Source organism: Lissotriton helveticus, chromosome 8 (assembly GCF_964261635.1).
Source record: "Lissotriton helveticus chromosome 8, aLisHel1.1, whole genome shotgun sequence".
Classification (NCBI taxonomy): Eukaryota; Metazoa; Chordata; class Amphibia; order Caudata; family Salamandridae; genus Lissotriton; species Lissotriton helveticus.
This window is the reverse complement of record NC_136069.1, coordinates 159,813,903-159,832,089: the sequence shown is the minus strand read 5'-3', so window position 1 is coordinate 159,832,089 and position 18,187 is coordinate 159,813,903. Positions and strand designations below refer to the sequence as shown.

The window sequence follows — 18,187 nt, the reverse complement described above, 5'->3', positions numbered from 1 at the left end:
TGTTCAACCCCTCCACAAGTGACATGAATTGCAGATAATGGGGTTACGGGCACACCGGGGAAGAGTTAATGGTGGTCACAAGTGAACACCTGATCTTGCACTAAAAACAGAAGAGTGACTAGGTTAAATTGGTAATTCCAAATTCCCCCCTGCCGTTTCACGCAGAGATTTCAGCTGCTTTTCGGAACTAACATCTCTGGGTGAAACAGACCCGATCCGGAGTTGCCTAGCACGTCTCCTAATTGTCTTTGGTTCTGTAGCTTCTGTTACTTCCTCATCTGAATGAAAAGAGACCTGGAAATGTGTTTTAATAGTACATTACCTATGTAGTATCTTGGTTTAATTATTTTCAGTTTTGTGATGCCCTGGCAAGGTGGTCAATTGTCTGTTAAAATGTGTTTCTTTGGCAAAAAAGGAGCCCCGCTCACGATTTGGAGATTTAACCTCTAAACATAACGTAAGTGTGCAGCTTATTTTTATAGCGCCTAATACCAACAGGCTTTGAAGCTTTCCTCACTTTCAGAGTTTGTGAAAAGAATGTCAGTTGCTGAGGATTACTCATTATTGGTCAAATGGGGACTCCAGGATTGGGGCCCTGGACAGACTACAGCTCCCAAGCAGAGCCTTATCGACCTGTAAAGAAGTGGTTTCCCACCTTCCAGATAACTCAGAACGTATGGAATTCCTGTGGCACGGCTGATATTTTGTGCTTACCTGCAACATGATTTTGGCTTTTTCATCAGCTCTGTTTTGCATAAAAGAGCCTTGTTCTAATGGGAACTGCTCTGATTCCGTGCATACGTCTCTGTATCTCCTATGATCACATACCTGCCCGATCCCACCTGTAAAACCCACTAGTGTTGGCGGACAAGGGGAATATGTGCACCTCCACCTGTAAATGCACTTTACACATGCCATAAATATAAGGCTGTTGATGCACTTGCAATCAAAGTGCATCTTCTTTCAGCGTCACAAGTTTAATTCGGTCAGTTGGTCTGATATTTATTAGGTACTGTTTGAGGAGAGTTTCAAAAAGCACTCCTTCTACAATACTTATGTACGTACGTTGGGCCCTTGCACTTCGCTTTCAATAAGCAGGTGATTTGTTAGCGTCCACTTCAGTGCAAGTGCGTTCAGAGTTCAAGGACGGACTGCGTACACGGACACCCGTATTCACTTTTGTTTTTCTGCCCGCAACGTTCCCACTCCTGCTTTAGTGGACATTGGCGGCTAGTGCTTGTTTAATTATGTGTTTTTGTTGGCAGTGGAGTGATCACATAAGGGTTAAAAACATTGCCATTTACAACACCAATAGCTCTAACACACAAAAATGCAAGACCTAATGCATTTCTAATGCTTCTTTTTATTGTCAGGAGTTAGGGGGTATAAAAAGGGGCAGATTGTACTTGGGGCGCCGCAGGAGGGTTTTTATATGGATGACTTGGTCCAGTGAGAGTCTTATACACTGAATAACCTTGTCATTCACAATTTGAGGTGTCCACACCCAAGTCTGGTATTGTTCCACTGAGGGTATGTTTCCAATTTTCACTGGTGAGTTTTGACCAGCTAAGGTCTATCCAAGTGTTTGGACTATGGAGTACACTACAAGATGAAGTGGTCTGACCACTCTACAATGAGCAGGTCCAGAACATTAAGGTGAGGTTCACTGGCAAAACAAAAAAAGGTGGCGGGGTCGAGCAGGTGACCTTTCTAATGTGTGGGGCAGGATACTTTTTGAGACATCTGTATTAGTGGCGAGATCTTTCACAAGGTCTTCTATTGGCATTCTCTTGACTTGTAACATAGGATTCCGCAGACGTGGTTGTCATGGGGTGTAGCCATCAAGTATGTTAACCCACATACAGCATGATCTGATAACTGACCCCTCCAGTGTCAAGGGCCTCTGAACAGGTGTAAGGTGGCCCTCCATGGCACAAATCATGGTTATGGTGCTACATGGGTTTTAATCCCTTGATAACTTGGATGAGAGGGGAGCAGTCTGCCTCATTACCAAGGATTACCTACAAGTCACTTACCATCATCTAGTCTGTTACTGCAAGCTCATGCTTGGGTTGCATCAAGCTCTTGATGTAAAGATCTCAGCCCAGGGAGACAATGGGCTGCAATTCTAGTGAATATATTCCAGTTAAATGACATGAAACCCCAGCCTTGTGATAGCTGTACATATTTTTCCTTCCTTCAAACCTCCCAAAGATGCATTCTTATGGAGAAAAAAAAACAATTTTCTCCCGGAGGTAAATTACCAGAAGTGAAAAAGCTAATGGAGAGAGAGAGAGGCAATACAAAAAGGTCCAGACCAAGCATCTGCATCTGTCAGGAAAAAAGGGATCCATGCCGAGAAGGTAAAATAGAGGTAACTTAAAACGATACCTCACAGAAATATATTTCAGAAATGTATTGAGTGAAGCGGAAATAAAAGTAACATGGGTTTAGGATCTCGTGTATCCAATGGAGTAGCCAGAAAAAATAACTAACTCACCCCCACCTCCACACACTAGCACTGTACTTCTAATCACATAAGCGTTAGTACAGTTCAAGTGGGGAGTAGAAGTGAGAGAATCCAACCCTCCTTATGAAAGTTCTCTTCACCTTTTTGCATGTCTGCCACTCATCTAGCCATCCTTTCACCCATCTATCTATTCATCCATTCATCTGTACATCCCTTCACATGTCTATCAACCCTTCCATATGTTCATCCATCCATCCATCCATCCATCAATATACGTGGCTATCAATCCATCCACCCTTTCAATCTTCTTGTCCATTTTTTATCCTTCCGTCTTAACTTTCATGCTTTCTTCATTTCACCCTTTCTTTCTCTCCTCTTTTTGTTCTCCCTCCTTTACTTCAAGCCAGCGTTTCTCTGTCTCAGAGTCCTGTGCAGTGCAGGTCAGTTCATTCCACCCTCTGTCATGGTATTTCTTTAATGCGATCCACTTCACCAGCCCATCAGGCCCAGGGGCATCCCCACCCCAGCTTAAGCTGCTTCAGTGTGAGCTTCACTACTCCACTGGGGGTATATCTCTTTAAACTCCTGTTAAATTTTTCGAATGAGTTTCTGATATTTTTTCCGCAGTTGTATAAACAAGAAAAGCAAACATTACTGTGATCTTTGGAAGGGAACAACGATCTGGATGAAGCTGCAAGGAGAGGAGTTTATCCTGACAACTGGAAGGCCATCACAAGAACCAGATGACTTAATATTGGTGTTGAGAATGGTTCAGTATCTAAAGACTGCCTAGGAGCAATAAGCTCCCTACAGATGAGATAGACAAGAACCAAGACAAAGACCACACATAAACAATGCTTGGATTGTGGAGTTGCAGAGACACTTTGCTGCATCATCACCGGTGAGCCAGCAACGTCCCAAACCATTTCCGTGTACGGAGCCCGTACAAACCTTCACACCCTTGGAGTTTATCAGGTCTCATTGGGTAGAAATGTCTATCCTCATTCCAGAACGATTTGAACTATCTTTATAGTACTTACATTTAGGAAATTATACTTAAGTTCAAAGTTGGCACCAAACCATAAATCTCACTTAGATATGGTGACAACATGTAATTCTGTAGATGACCAAGGTCCTGTGGATGCTTGACTGTGACCAGCAGTTAAACATACAGAGCCCTAAAGTTTGATACTACTTGGTGATGCCATGGTGGGTGTGGACACACTGCTACATCGGCTCTCATAGAAGAACACGAAAACAAGTTTGGTCTTTAACTGGTCATTGCAATGTTCAGCATCCAAAGGGGATACTTGTTACTGTATCCCCATTAGCCACTAAACTGGAGAACACTGACACTTTTAGCACCTAAAATAAATTAAATCACCACTGACTTTATTTTGGATGGGCACTCTCTTTCTTTTACTATTGTTAAAGGGAAACTCAGCACCTGGGCTTCTGCACAATGAGTCAACTAGTATTGCATCTAAAACCCTAGACCAGCAGTTCTTAACTTGTGGTTCAGTGATGCCTCAGGGTCAGTGAAGCCTACTCAGGGAGCACGTGATCGATTAGAAAATTAAATATTATTAACATATTAATAAGGCCTGTATAAATAAAGAAACAACATGTAAAACTGAAAATGTGAACACATTCGGTAAATGTGAAGACATTTGAAATTGAAAGCTAACAATGAAGTTGGTATCCTCAGATTTTTTTGTGGGGGCCAGTCAAATAGAAAGTGGTACGGACAATGGGTGGTCTCAATTTAATTTATAATAGCTCCAACCTTCCCCTTAAAATTAAAATGTTGATTTTTTTTTAATTATATTTATTTGTGAATTAATTACAATATTTCAACATGTGTGTATTTGAAGAATGTGTATTTCTTTATTTTTGTACATTGTTTTGTGGTACAAATCATCGGAACTGCCTAGGCGGGGGTCCCTGGATACCAATAACGAAACACAAGAGCAACCACAACAGACAATAGCGTTACTGTTGTAGAAAACGTAGCCCATAGGATGTAAATGATATGAAATGTTGGGGTAGTAAATAACTCCAGCAGGTGCTAGCATATTTTGTTTACAAATGTATGCCTGAAAATCAAATGCTCTTTACCTACCAGAAAATACGTAATTGCTTTCTCTGAAGATATAGCACTAACTGGACATTGAGTATTATTTACTGTGTCTGGGTTTTTAACCCCTAGTGTACATCTTGACTGCTTTACTTCGCTACCCCTAGACAGTCAAGTGCCTAAAGGGAGCAATTTGGTCATCCAATTGGAGTTTAATAATACTGGCATCAGCAGTAAACATCAGGACCCACATAGGAAACCTAGTGCCCAGCAGCCACCTACTTCTGAGAATCACTAACCATCTCTGTCTGCCCCAGGAATCCAAAAAAAGGCATTTCAAGAAGTTTGTTTTCATCCACATGCTTTCAATGTCTCAGCAGCAGAGGTAAATGAAGCACGGCATTGCGTTGCTTACTATGATTGTAACAGGCCTTGGTACCCAGCTAAACGCCCTTCACTTACCTTCCATTCTATAAAAGGACATCTCTGATCTTTCATTTAACTGAATCACTCAGCCAGCAAAATTTAATTCACTGACCTGTGTGAGAGCTGGAGGAACAACGTAAGGTCTATAACTAACCTTGTAGGTGCCGGCGCTGGTGGTCCAGCATGACATCTTTCCTGTAGAACATTTTGCTGCATATCTCACACGAAAACTTCTTGTCTCCATGTTTTTTCTTATGTTTTGAGAGGTTACTATTTGTAGAGAAGAATCGGTAGCACATCTCGCACTGGAACGTTTTGTCATCTATTTGTGTAAGATGAAATGAAAGGAACAGTTTAAAGAATATTTTATAATTCTTTACTGGACACAAGACAGGAGCATGTGTCTAAGCTGCACACAAAAGACACCACAGAAAAAAGAATAAATAGAGGTTATTAGATTGTTTGAATATCACTAAGCATAGCAATATCCTATGTATACAAACTAGGTCAACGAAACACCTGCTGTGTTTACCAAAAAATAATCGGAGCCATCTGTAAAAATGGGAACACATGGACAAATACACCAATGTTCTCTGTTGCTGCTCGAAGGTGCAAACATGGCGTATCATCTACACCAATCAATGTAAATATCTGTGCCCTACAGGTACTGAGTGGTAAATAAAAGGAGATTGAGGACCAGGAGGTGATTTGTATCCAGTGCCTAATAGTAAAAACATAAACACTGTGGTCCTGTTATGTGGTGGAGTGACATGTCACATACATGACTTTCATGTCAATAGTAAGGAGAAGTACAGTACAACCTTAAGAACTGCTACATTTTGCTAAAAAAAAGTGAGAAATGGAAAATATTGTTTCCCCTGGAAGAAGGGTTGCTCTACAGAGTCAAATTGTGGTTCTTGGCACCAAAAGAGGCTGATTCACTGTAAAGAATTTGGGAAATTATCGAAATCCTTTAGCTTGTATATCTTCAGAATGAAAGGGTGGGCAGGAGGATAGAGCGGTCACAGAGGAGACTCTATGAAAGTTTACAAGAAAGAAGTTGCTTAGCAGGCCTCGGCTTCAGATCAGCATACATACTAGAGGAGCATGGAGCTGTGTTTATCCACAGACGTCCAGCTGTAGAAATCTCTGTGTGCAGAAAATTTACTATGATTCCACTCCTTGGTGGGGGCTTAAGGTCAGAAAAAAGTAAGTTTGACAAGGCACTGTTTACTTCAGTGACAAGAACACAGATATACATTTTAAGGCTTAATAACATGGCTTGATATGGCAATGGACAGATGTTACTAATTGAGAGACAGGGTTTTGTCCAGCAGTGGTGTATTCCACAACCATAGTTTCCTGGAGGTTTGGAAAAATCCACACCATAGCCAAGAAAAATAACTGGTAGCTCCACATTGAGAATCTAAAGTTTTCCTTTAACCCCAGGCTAGGGGCAGCAAATAATCCTACACAGCTCTCAAAAGATACGAGACATTTTCTTGGGAAGAAGAGGTTGTCAATGGTTGATGGGTAGTATTTTGTGCGGGTCCACACCATTCACCACTGGTGTCTCGGGGTCACTAATCTCACTATGCTCCATTTAGGCAACCAAGTAACTAATTTTAGGCACTCAGCTATCCGGAGGTGGACATGGTGAACAGTTTAAGGTTACTTGGAAGGGATAGAAAGTCAGATGCCACACATCTCTAAAAATACTAAAAAAGTAATATCCATAAAGTGCTATAAGAAATTTAATTACAGGTTAACAAAAGAACTTAGTCATACGATGCATGTAAAAAAACAAAGAAATAAAAAATATATTAGCATCTCCTCAGCCAGAGATATAATCCAAAATAGTTTTTCAGCATCTACACCCTGGACATGAGATTGTCTATGACATTGGTCTAATGTCCAATGTTATCCTACTGGTCTGTGCACAAATTAAAAGGTGGTGTTTAGGACGGGTATCCAGAAGCTTTGTATATCGAGTTTATCATTGGGAAGACATTAAGAGAAAGAAATAAAACAATATTGCAATTTTATAAGCATATGTATGTCCCTTTGCTTCAGTGCTCCCTAGTTCAACATTTATCAGTTTTAAAAAATAGTGACCACTCAGTACCACTAACAGATTAGGTTTCTGAGAACAGTAAGGACTTAGTCTTGTGTTTTCATGGGGCAGCACTCACCAACACATTCCCACTGGCATACCTCATATTAGGAGCCCATATATCAAAACAGACAATAAGTCAAGATTTTACAGCACTTTAAACTTCCATACCACTCAAGACACCCAATGGACACCAATCCATATTTCGTTACAGCTTGGAACAATAACCCACATGCATCAACCTATTTAGGAAGTGCAAACGGTGAGAATCGGTAAATTCGGCCGTTTGCGATTCCTAAATTAGTTTTTGGGATGCATCATACATTTTTGTGAAAATCGCTATTTTTAGTGATTTCCAAAAATGCGATTGCTTTTAAGGAATCGCAAATTTGCGATTCCTTAAAAGCAATGCATGATTGTTTTTCAAATTGCGAATTAGCAATTAGGGGGTGCAAATTACCACGAGGTTGAACCTCTTGGTAAATTGCGAAAAGTTATGAAAATGCTCAAAAATGCATTTTTTAAACTTTCATGTTATAGACACACATGTCCTTAGGACATGTGTGTGTGAAACATGCACTTTAAAATACATTTCAGGGGTGCAGGGGGGGGTCCTTTGGACCCCCTCTGCACCCTTGCAATGCATCAAACAAATGGGATTCGCAAAATAAAAAAGTGCAAAACGGCATTGATTCCTATTGGCCTCTAGGCCCATAGGAATCAATGTAATGCCATTCCTTAATTGCGATTCGCAATTAAGGAATCGCAAATACCGAAAATTAAGAAATCCTAAAAACTTTTAGGATTTCTTGATGCATAGGATTTTACAATTCCTAAATTGCGATTCCTTAATTTTCGCAATTTAGGAAATGCAAAATCCTACATTGATGCATGTGGCCCTAAACTTCAAAAGGTACTATCTGTAAATTGAAAGGACGGTACCTCAGAACCTTAAGATCTGAGGAGAGGTTTCAAAATGGTTCCATATAGAATCAGAGAGAACAATTCAAATTGAAGTGATCAGGCCCTACATCTGTTCAAATCCTGCAGTGCCCTCAAGAACTAGAAAAATGTGAATACCACTTTTTGGGGTACCAGTGGGGATGGTGCAGGCTTACTGGTAATGAAAGGAAGCATCTCTGCAGTTCATGATCTGTCAATGCTAGTCTCTGGTCTTTGACAGTTTTCAGGGTATCCGGGATGCCAGGAGGCTCTTCTGAGTAGTCTTGGTTACTTCATATGTCGACAATGCATATTGTTAGTCAGTCAGATTATGTGCAGGCCATGTGCTGATCAGGGCATCCTTTCTCCTTGGAAGGCATTCAATCTCCTCATCGCCCACAGCAGCAAGAGCGTCTAGAAATCCAAGTTTAATGCCAAACTGATGGGTAGCAAAGAGGTCAGCTGCACACCAGTACAGGTCCTATCATAGGAAATATATCTGCTCTTTGTTAAAGTAGAGATTCTCCTTCATGTTCAGATAAGTACATGTTACTAGTTCAAGAGGGCATGTATTAACCTAAATTTCATGGCCAGAGCCGGAAGTTAGCTTCAAACTAAAGTCTGCTTCATTTGAAGTGTTCTCTTAATTAGTTGGAAAAAGTGCAGCTTCCTCTCGATATTATGCTTTCACAAGTTTGATCCACCACGAGCATCGACTCTATCCGGTGCGAGGACCCCATTCCGGCCCCCACCAGATTATTTATTGTAGACTGACACAGCCGCCTTTCAATTCCTCGAAGATTTTCGTATTCAATTTTACTCCAGAGTCCATTCAGACTCCTTCCTAAATTTTCATTACTTTCAAACGACCGCCCGGTCGCCCGCCATTGATTTTCGGGCACCCTTGACAACCCCACCCAGTTGTGGGTTTGTCACAGAATTGCAGTGTTTAAAGGCATGAATTTAATGTCCTGAAGATGATCCCTCTACACCCACTTGGTGATCGAAACATCGTCGACAATAATACACTAAATGCTTATAATTACAATGTATAATTTCAAGCAATAGTGTACTCCTTGTATTTCAGTCTGTTAAATTACATGATCTACAGAACGTCTTTTCCTTGCCTGAACCCCTCCCTTTATGTTTGGTTTGTCTTAGTGTGGTAGTAGGACACCGGTGGTGTCCCACTTGAATTTGGGTAACAATTACTGTTAATTTTAGTTATTATACATTAAATTCTGTCTGGCTGGACAAGAAATATAGCAACTATTTAGTCTATATTTATTTTTTGAAAAATATCTGGAACTGTCTAGGGACCACTGTCTTTAGAATATATAACTACCCAAGGTCCCTGACCTATTGCTCTTTTGGGTTACCCTTGTTTTTTTGAACGTTCACAAGTTTCAGCCGCACGCATACCAGAGTCTGACCAATTAGGTCTTGTAGATGTGGGTTAGTTAGTAAGAGGGACAGCCCAACAGAAGGCCTCCAATGCTCAGTAACAGCAAGCAACACAGGAAGAGTGAGTAGGGCAGAGGAAACTTCAACCAAGAGGTGAACATTGCCAGTCACCAGTACCTTGTGCGAGTATGCAGCAAAAAATCATCACACGTAGGGGGTTCTCTTGAGGTAACGTCCTGTAAGCAGGGCAAAAAGAAGGAGCACCGCCTGCAAACAAAGACTAAGGCATTCACTTGAGGACAACGTGCTGGTAAGAAACAAAATACACGTGATTGTGAGCCACAATTTTTCCTAGCCACACAGAGGACTTGCATCCCAATAGCAAGTCCTCTGTGTGGCTTGGAAATATCAAGGTGTCTCAGACTATTGGTAGTCTTAAATCCACTGTAGAAAAACCTCTGCCTACATTCACATTAAGTGTGCTTCATAGCCATCAATCACATGTGATGCTTATAATCAATAAGGATTGTAAGTATGGTCACAAACAAGCATGACCTCAAATATCTTAAGCCTCAAATAATTACCTAGCACATCTCCTCAATTACACGTTATTACTGCTTTCTGGGCTGTCACCCGTGACTGATAATGGCTACTGAATGTTTCTTGCCCCTCTTGAGTAGAGCAAAGACAACACAAACTTTCTTGTAGGAATCGCAGGTTTGTACAATGAAGGGCTGACAGTAGTCGTTCTCAGATCAGTTGTCTGACTAAACCTTTCAGGATCTTCAGACACATTTTAACACTCAGCATTTCAGACAACCTCTGAGTGAGCTACACAGTTTTGCTAAACCCGAGTGACAGGAAACAAAGGTTTCAATGGGTGCAGGATTGTGGGAATCCCACAGTCTAATACTTACTGGGCTTTTATTTCCAAGGATCCCATCTTTCCGCTATGCATTTTTTTCCCAAGACAGCGAGAGAGCTGGACAATCAAAGAGCTTAGTTGCCTTTTTGGCATACTGCAACACAGCCATTACTTTGAGCTGATGATTAAAAAGCCTCTTATCAGCTGTGAATGCAACACAGAATTCTCATTGACCAGCTATCATATGATAAAACATCCTATGAAACGTGGCTAAGGAATTGTTTATGCCAAAGGGAATCAGCCAGTAGATCAAGTTACTTACCTTCAGTAACTCCTTATCAGTTAAAGACTATTAGCCGCAGATTCCTTATCTTTGAGTATTCCCCAGGCGTACAACTGGATCCCAAAAATCTTGAGTAGTACCTCTGAATGCCAGTAGGTGGCACCGCTCCGCTCTCTGTTCTCCACTTTGAATGGATTTGTGTAGTGCCTTTATATGACATACGTTTCTTTTCGGGACTCTTTCCGCGTCAGAAGCGCGGAACACATCAGATGGCTGATTTTACCAGTGTGCAGAAACTAAGGGCCTACAGGGGCGTTTTTATGTAGAAAGAACAGTTTGCAGGAATGGGGAGGCTGGAAGGGTCATAAGGAATCTGCAGCTAGATAGAGTTTCTACTAAATAAGGCGGCACCGAAGGTAAGTAACTTGTTAAACTAATGAAGCCTTCCAGCCGCAGATTCTGTACCTTAGGATAGAGACTAAAGCAGTACCTCCCCAGAGGAAGGTCCGCAAACTGGTTCAAACCAAAAAGGGAAAAGAGTCCGTCATGACGCACCTGAATGTAAAGACATTAGTGTTTGGTAAATGTATGCAATGTTGCCCACGTTACAGCCTGACAGATGTCCAGGACAGGAACTCTGCCAGCTAAGGCAGTGGTCGCGACTTTGGCTCTGGTGTGCTGAGCCCGCTAGCCCTCAGGGGGTTTCTTCTTGGCCAATGCATTGCAGATTTTAATGTAGAGTACAATCCATTTGAAGATGGTCCGTTTCGGCACTGCTTTTCCCTTTTTCGCTCCGGCAAACCAAACAAAGAGCCGATCATCCACCTGGTGTTCTTTGGTGCGATTTATGTAGAAGGACGTTCTCTTAGGATCCAGGCAGTGGAGTCTGTGGTCCTCCTTGGAGGAGTGAGATGGAACAAAAAAGGTAGTCAGTGTGATTTTCTGGCTGACTTGGAAAGGCGTCACTACTTTTAGAGGAAAAAGAAGCACTGGTTCAGAAAACCAGTTTGCCGGTGAAGAAGCTGGTGAACGTAGGGTTAACAGAAAGCACCTGCAGCTCACTAACCCTCCCCACCAATGCGATGCCCACCAAGATAACTATCTTTATTGTGAGGAGTCTTCTGAAGCAACTATGCATGGGTTTGAAGGTTGAACACAAAGAAGGTTAAAATTAAAATGAAGGTCCATTGTGGAATAACAAAAGGTTTGGGTGGAAACTGAAATCATGTTACAACAGGTGACTTGAACAGGGTGGGTTGATCTGGCAACCTAGCCAACAGATACCCTTCAACTGCGCCTAGAGCAAGGCCCTGCCAGTTTAATGATGAAACAAACAGCAAAACTTCAGAAAAGGGTGCAGAAAGAGATTCAACATGTTTGTCATTGCATCAAGCCACAAACTTGTCTTAACGTCAGCTGAATACGGTCTTTGTGGACCCTCACAGGCGTCTGGAGGAAGATCGAAGACTCAACTGTTGCTGCTCAATCTCCATGCACAGAGTGCATAGGTTGTGAGGGAGAACCCTTCACTGTTTCTGCGACAGAAAAACCTCTTGAAAGGGCAGCATGATTGGAGGACCGATGCACAGCCACTAGAATGACTTGGGCCCGGTCCATCCTGATCTTCTTCAGAACTCGGGGAAGGAGTGGTATCGGCGGGAAGGTGTTCAGGACTCTTTAGCACCACTCATGACTAAACGAGTCTCAGGGCGAGAGCTGCCCCAGAAACTCAATTGCGAAGAGGTGCTGATGTTCTCAGCGATGGGGGGTAGATCTAACCAAGGTCCTTCCCAGTTGTGATCAAGATCTTGCACTACCTCCGGATGCAGATGCTATTTGTGATCCATAAGGCAGTGACAGTGGGGTTCATCTGCCCAGGCTTTCAAAGATCCCACAAAATATTGTAGAACCAGGAAAATGTTCTGAAGTTCCAGCTATGTCCAGACAGAAGCATAGAATTTCCTGGCTTAGGGTCCACAACCCCACCCTGCCCTGTTTGTTGCAATACTACATGGCAGTGGTGTTTTCTGTGAATACCTGAACTACCCTTCCTTCGATGGAAGGGAGGAAGGCCTTCAATATCAAGCGAATCGCTTTCAACTTCAACAAGTTCATTTTGAGCTGAGACTCCACCACAGACCAGAGTCCTCAGATCTCAACCTCCTCCATATGGTGGACCTCAACCCAGGAGTAAGGGTACACTGCAGGGCAAGACACCTTGAGGAAAGAGTGACGACAAGGTCCACCCCCTCGGAGCAGCCCATGTAGCAAAAAAGACTAAATTATGAGATGGATCGCAAGAGGTGATTATCTCCACAATTGTTGAGGTTTGTAAATACAAACCTTAATCCTGCATGCCATAGTGTGCATGTGTATTTTGTTTTTTGGTCCTGACAAAAGCCACATTGGCCCATAGAGGCATAAATACAGATGGCTGAAACATGTTAAGCTCCCTAAGGTAAGTGGGATCAACTAATATCCCACAGCTATCCACCACTGTTTAACATTCAGACCCTCCAGGATATCGCGATTTCGCGATTTGCCGCGAAATCGGCACTTTAGTAAAAATGCCGCGATTTTTACAGAAGTGCCCGCGAAATCGGCACTTTTGTAGGAATCGCGGTATTTTTACAAAAGCCGCCTATATCCTGAGGGGGCCTGACTTACGTTGTTTATTGGGGCGGGCGGGAAGGACACAGAAGCACGAAAGAATAACTTTCAGGGCTTAATGGGGCATTAGCAGCTCACTGCGACGGGCTTTGAAGTGCCCATCCCGCATCTGGCTCCCCGCTGGAGACCCTCCTGGTGACTGGGGTGAGGCCCCGCCCTCTCCCCTGGAGCCGAGGGTCGAAAGAAAGGGCGATTTCCAATTTAGTTAATGTCCCTCTGCTCAGCACATCTCTTGAGATGGGTGTTATTTATACTCTGAAAGGGGGGGAGGAGTAACTCACAGACTCGGCCTTTCACCCGTGCAATGTTAGTAAACATTCCGTAATAGGGGTGGTTATTTTCAGTGCCTGGGAACAGCAGGAGTGCGAAATGAGCATCTTGGTACAAAAAAAGAAGATTACGTATTGTGAACTCTTATTAATCCATTCCATAAAGGCTGGCCCCACGCTCTCGGCACATCTGGTCTGGGGCTTTGCTTTGCGCGGAGCCTGGGAGCATATCCTGGGCCGTGCGCTGTGTGAGAATGGGCAGAGAGTGTGCCCACCCTGGAGGCGAGTCTTGGCCTCTGCCCTAGAGAGGCCAGAGCACGCGTGATGCTCGGGTGCACTGCTCACGAGAAACTGCGAGGGCAAACGTGGCTCCATGTTTCCAGGCAAGCCAAAACACGGAAAACTCCGAATTTCATCGGAAACGGACCAGAAGGAAAGTTATGACACCCGAGCCCATCCGTAGATATCTTAAGAAAACGTGCTTCAAAAATAGAGTGCAAACGTATTTTTGTTTCTGTATTTCCTATAAGGAGTTAGACCTTTCATTGTAAATTATAGTTTGAGGCATTTCTCTCCGAATTTGCAAAAGCTTACTGGACATTGGGATAGGAGCCCATTTCTGTTGGCTGTTCACTCACTAAATTGTTGTCCTTCACAAGATGTACAGACAGATTTTGAACCTGTTTCTATCAGAAAGATATTTTATGTTCGAATCATTATTATTAAGCCACACATTACATAAACTACAGGCAAAATATCCATTGATTAACACACAACCTGCAATGGCAGTTCCAAAGTAAATGCACAACATTTTAGGTTTCCAATTCTTTAATAAGATGTGCGACGTGTCGCGGCCATAAAGTATTTTTGCTTTGTAGCACCTCGAGTACTGTACTCCAAGGCGCCCGGTTTGACGAGCGCGGGCACGTGAGGGTGGGTACCTATATTTAAATATTGATGACATGCCCATGTAGAAGGGGGCACTCGAGCCTTATGCGAGCCTCAAGCTGTAGGAAAAGGGAATTACTTAAACCCACAATCAAGAGTGTTTCTATGGAGGAATGCTTACATTAGTATACATACATAGCTTCATGTTGTTAAATAACTAAAAAAACGAAGATATCTGTGTTTGTTGTAGGAAAAATGGCTAAATAAAATGCCGCAAAATTGCCGCTAAATTTCCATATTTGTGCCGCTAAATTTCCATTTTTGTGCCGCTAAATTTGCTAATCCATGCCGCTATATCCTGGGGGGTCTGAACATTGGCCCGGACCCCCATTATTGATATAATTCACGATTGGTGATAGAGGAGTTTCCGAGCCAATTTCAACACCACTCTTCACCATCACACGCACAGCGACCAGGGTGGGAACCCAATGATGAAGCAGTTCACCAACTAGGTTGGTTCCAAGGGACTTCAGCCTTAAAGATTATGATTACTGGAATGACAGTAAAATAGGTAGCATACATGTTCTTCTTTGGTTGTATTAAGTAACGACTGTCCCCACTGTGAGCTCTGGGTGGGGACGGGGAGGTGGGTATGCTGGTGAGCCAATTATGGTTCATCAGCCCCCACTGCAGATCTTTTGCTGCTCCCACATATATGTGGACCAGGTCGGAGAGATTCCCCTAATGCTGCATCCACTGGGCCATCAGGTCCCACTGCAGAGTATGCATCTGTCAGCGGGCATGCTTTACTAGCAGGATGCAGGAGGCCATGAGGCCCAACAGCCTCAGAGTCAATCTCACTAAAATCCAGGATAGAGACTGAAACTCGGATATGATAGCCCAAATATCCTAAACGGTATTTTGCTGCACTCAGCTTATTGAACACGCTCATTAGGTTCTGAAATGGGATACATCTCAGCCTTAGTATCTGAACTGAACCCCCGATATTACATGCAGAGCCATATATCAATTGACCCTTGTTTGATGATCAACACTGCAGACATCCCAGGCCCAGATTCTTACCTACAGATTTGAAGCTCTCCTGGACCTGGTTATGCAGTCTGTACAATTGCTTTTAACCGGCAGACTGGTTTCCTGAACTGATAGCATGGACACAGTTAGTAGGAAGAATCATTGAGAAGAGGTGAGCAAGGTGACAACAACACTGTCAAACATTCTTACTTCTGTTCAGTTGCCAGCTCAATCACAAGCCTCTCTCCACTGAGATATCATTTTAGGCTCTATTTAGCATGTGAGGGAGAGCTCACAGACCCCCTGCACTAGTCAGCAGAGACAAGCATGGGTACCAATTCAACCTTTAGTAAAATTACACTGATCCTGTGGGGCTCCCTAGTAGCACCAATGCAAATGTGGTGTATGACAGTCCAGAAGCCACACCATTTATCCTATTTAACAAGAAAGACATCAAGATGAGAAGCAGTATTTCCTGATCCTCTCTGTAATCAATAAGGATTTCATTGAGACCAATCTTTTTTTACCTACTTGCACAAAGGTGGTCATTTAAAGTGTATTCATCAAAAGAACTATCTTTTTCTGAAGGGATAGCACAAAGACCCCTACATCATGAGTGGGGGACCCTGGGTTTTCCTCCTTACCCAGATTCAAAAGGAGTGGACCATGGGTCTGGTATCCATAAAAAAGTTAAGAGGCACCTCCCAAAAGAAAAAGAAGAGACCTAGCATGAGTATGTCCCACATTTGCTATAACACCCACCCCAAGCACCCATCATGCCTTTCACTATAAACCCTCCTCCATCAACTAATGAGTCTGTAGGCTGGTAAGAAATAGGGAAGAGGTAGAGTATAACTGGTCCATCACACAGCCTCTGTGTTTGTGGACATGAAATAGGTTCCATTGTAGAGGGTCATAATCCTTGTGAATCAGAAGCTGGAAATTATCCCAGTGGGGGCTCTTGGCAGTTCATGGGTCCTGGCCCAGTAATCTGTGAATTGGCATTACCATGTTGCTTGGTATACTGGGACTCTGGTTCCCCTCATCACTTGGCGGACTACTGACCTTTCACTTCCTGTCTCATTATATTTGCTGTTCAGTATTCAGCTGTAATATAATTATTTTATTGGCGGCTTGGAGTTAGACCCAAACTTCTTATTAAAACAGCTTTCATAATCTCAAACTTCACTTGTTTTACAGTCAATAAACTCCAGCACAGGCTATTTACCACTTGGGAACGTTGGCCTAGTGGAGGTGGGGAGCAAGCAGAGTGAAACATAGACCACAGAACCTTTCCTCTAGGATTAACCTTATCGTACTGCAAAATAACTCAAAGGTTGCCAGCCATAAAAGTTAGTCCTCTGTTATGATGTAGGTGGGCAGTAGGAAATTAGATTGTTACTGAATGGTGTGAGAGGAGCTGTGACTGAGCTCCAATACAGTCAATCAACCTAAAATAATATGAAGGTTTCTGAGAAGAACCCATCCCCTTGGTAGAAGCAGTAATGGCTTCCTCGAAGATAAATACAAATGATACGTGAACAGCATCACCAAAACACTGCATTTTTAGAAATGGACAGAAGAAAAATTCCAAAACAAATCTGGTAAAAGAAAACAATGTAATCATAATATTACCAACATGAAGCAAAACTGAGGTGGGAACCAGGAAAAAAAGTAAATTGAGATTTTTGCTTAAAAGCATATGCAGTTGAAAAACTAAGCACCCCAGTACTCTCAGTTTGCTTTCTAAACTATTGGGAAACGGTGAGTTCATTTTTTTGGTCACAGAAAGCAATACCATCAGTAATGGTTTAAAACAGAAGGTTCTAAGAAGTTGCTTAACTTCAAAAAAACAAAAACAGTTCCACTCACTTGAAGCATCAAAAGTCAACTTGAAAACTCTGATGAGAGCAAATGTCTAGATTTTCACAATTTGTATCAAACATGTTGGACCTTTGCTTCTGGCAAGATGCTCCAAACGCTCCCAAACTGCTTCTTACAGACCAGTCCGTGGGTTAACAATTATTCTCCTTACTTCCATCCAGGATCGCCGACAAAAGATTAGTCAGTAACCTTTTCTTCCGGGCAGACACAGCTAACCCTGTACCTTCAAACTCCAATATTTCTTCAAGCCGTAAGGGAGGCTCCACAGCAGACTGCCTCTTCCTGGATATTCCTGGTCTCCCTTTTCTCCTTGTGGTATCAGTAAAGGACCAGCGTCCCTGGTCCTGAAGATATCATTTCAGGTCCAGAAATTCAGGGTAAAGTTAGAGTCAATCGCTTCAGAATATGCTATCTTCTTCCTTCGCTTTATTACATTATAAAAAACACAGCAGCTCAGGAAAAAATGTTCAACACTATGCTCAAAGGAACAAAGAGCATATAAAATAACTTTGTAAGTCCCAAGAACTACAAGTCCCATGAGATTAGTCCTGGTCATCCAAACGTAGTCCTTCCACTATGTCCGCTACCAGGTAGAAAGCCAGTCCTTCCTTGAACTTCCTCCTCTTTCTTCGCTGCTCACGCAGCCAGTTAAGTGCTCTTTCTGTTTTTCTAGATGTTCGTTTTATGTTCTTGATATTAGAGTGTGTGATGCTCTAGCGCTTGTTGGGGGCTTATCGCGGCGTTGTTTGCCTTTCAGAGCCCCGACCGCGGGAGCGCTTTCTCGCTCCTTTCGCGGTTTTTGCCCGAGTGTTATTGCGGTGCGGAAGACGCCCGCCAGAGGGCGCTCGAACGTCTCGCTGGCTC

At 42.8% G+C, this 18,187-nt stretch overlaps 1 protein-coding gene across 6 annotated transcripts in view; it reads right to left on the bottom strand.

Annotated features, from left to right (window-relative positions):
• Positions 1–18,187, bottom strand: part of PRDM15 (PR/SET domain 15) — a 371,830-nt gene that overhangs the window by 169,542 nt on the left and 184,101 nt on the right. For 4 of the 6 annotated variants that reach the window (XM_078656809.1, XM_078656805.1, XM_078656807.1 and 1 more), the window contains one exon: positions 5,128–5,295. The exons of the other annotated variants lie outside the window; for them this stretch is intronic. In XM_078656809.1, coding sequence (XP_078512935.1) covers positions 5,128–5,295 — 168 coding nt within the window. The remainder of the gene's footprint in view (positions 1–5,127; positions 5,296–18,187) is intronic. 6 annotated transcript variants of the gene reach the window in all.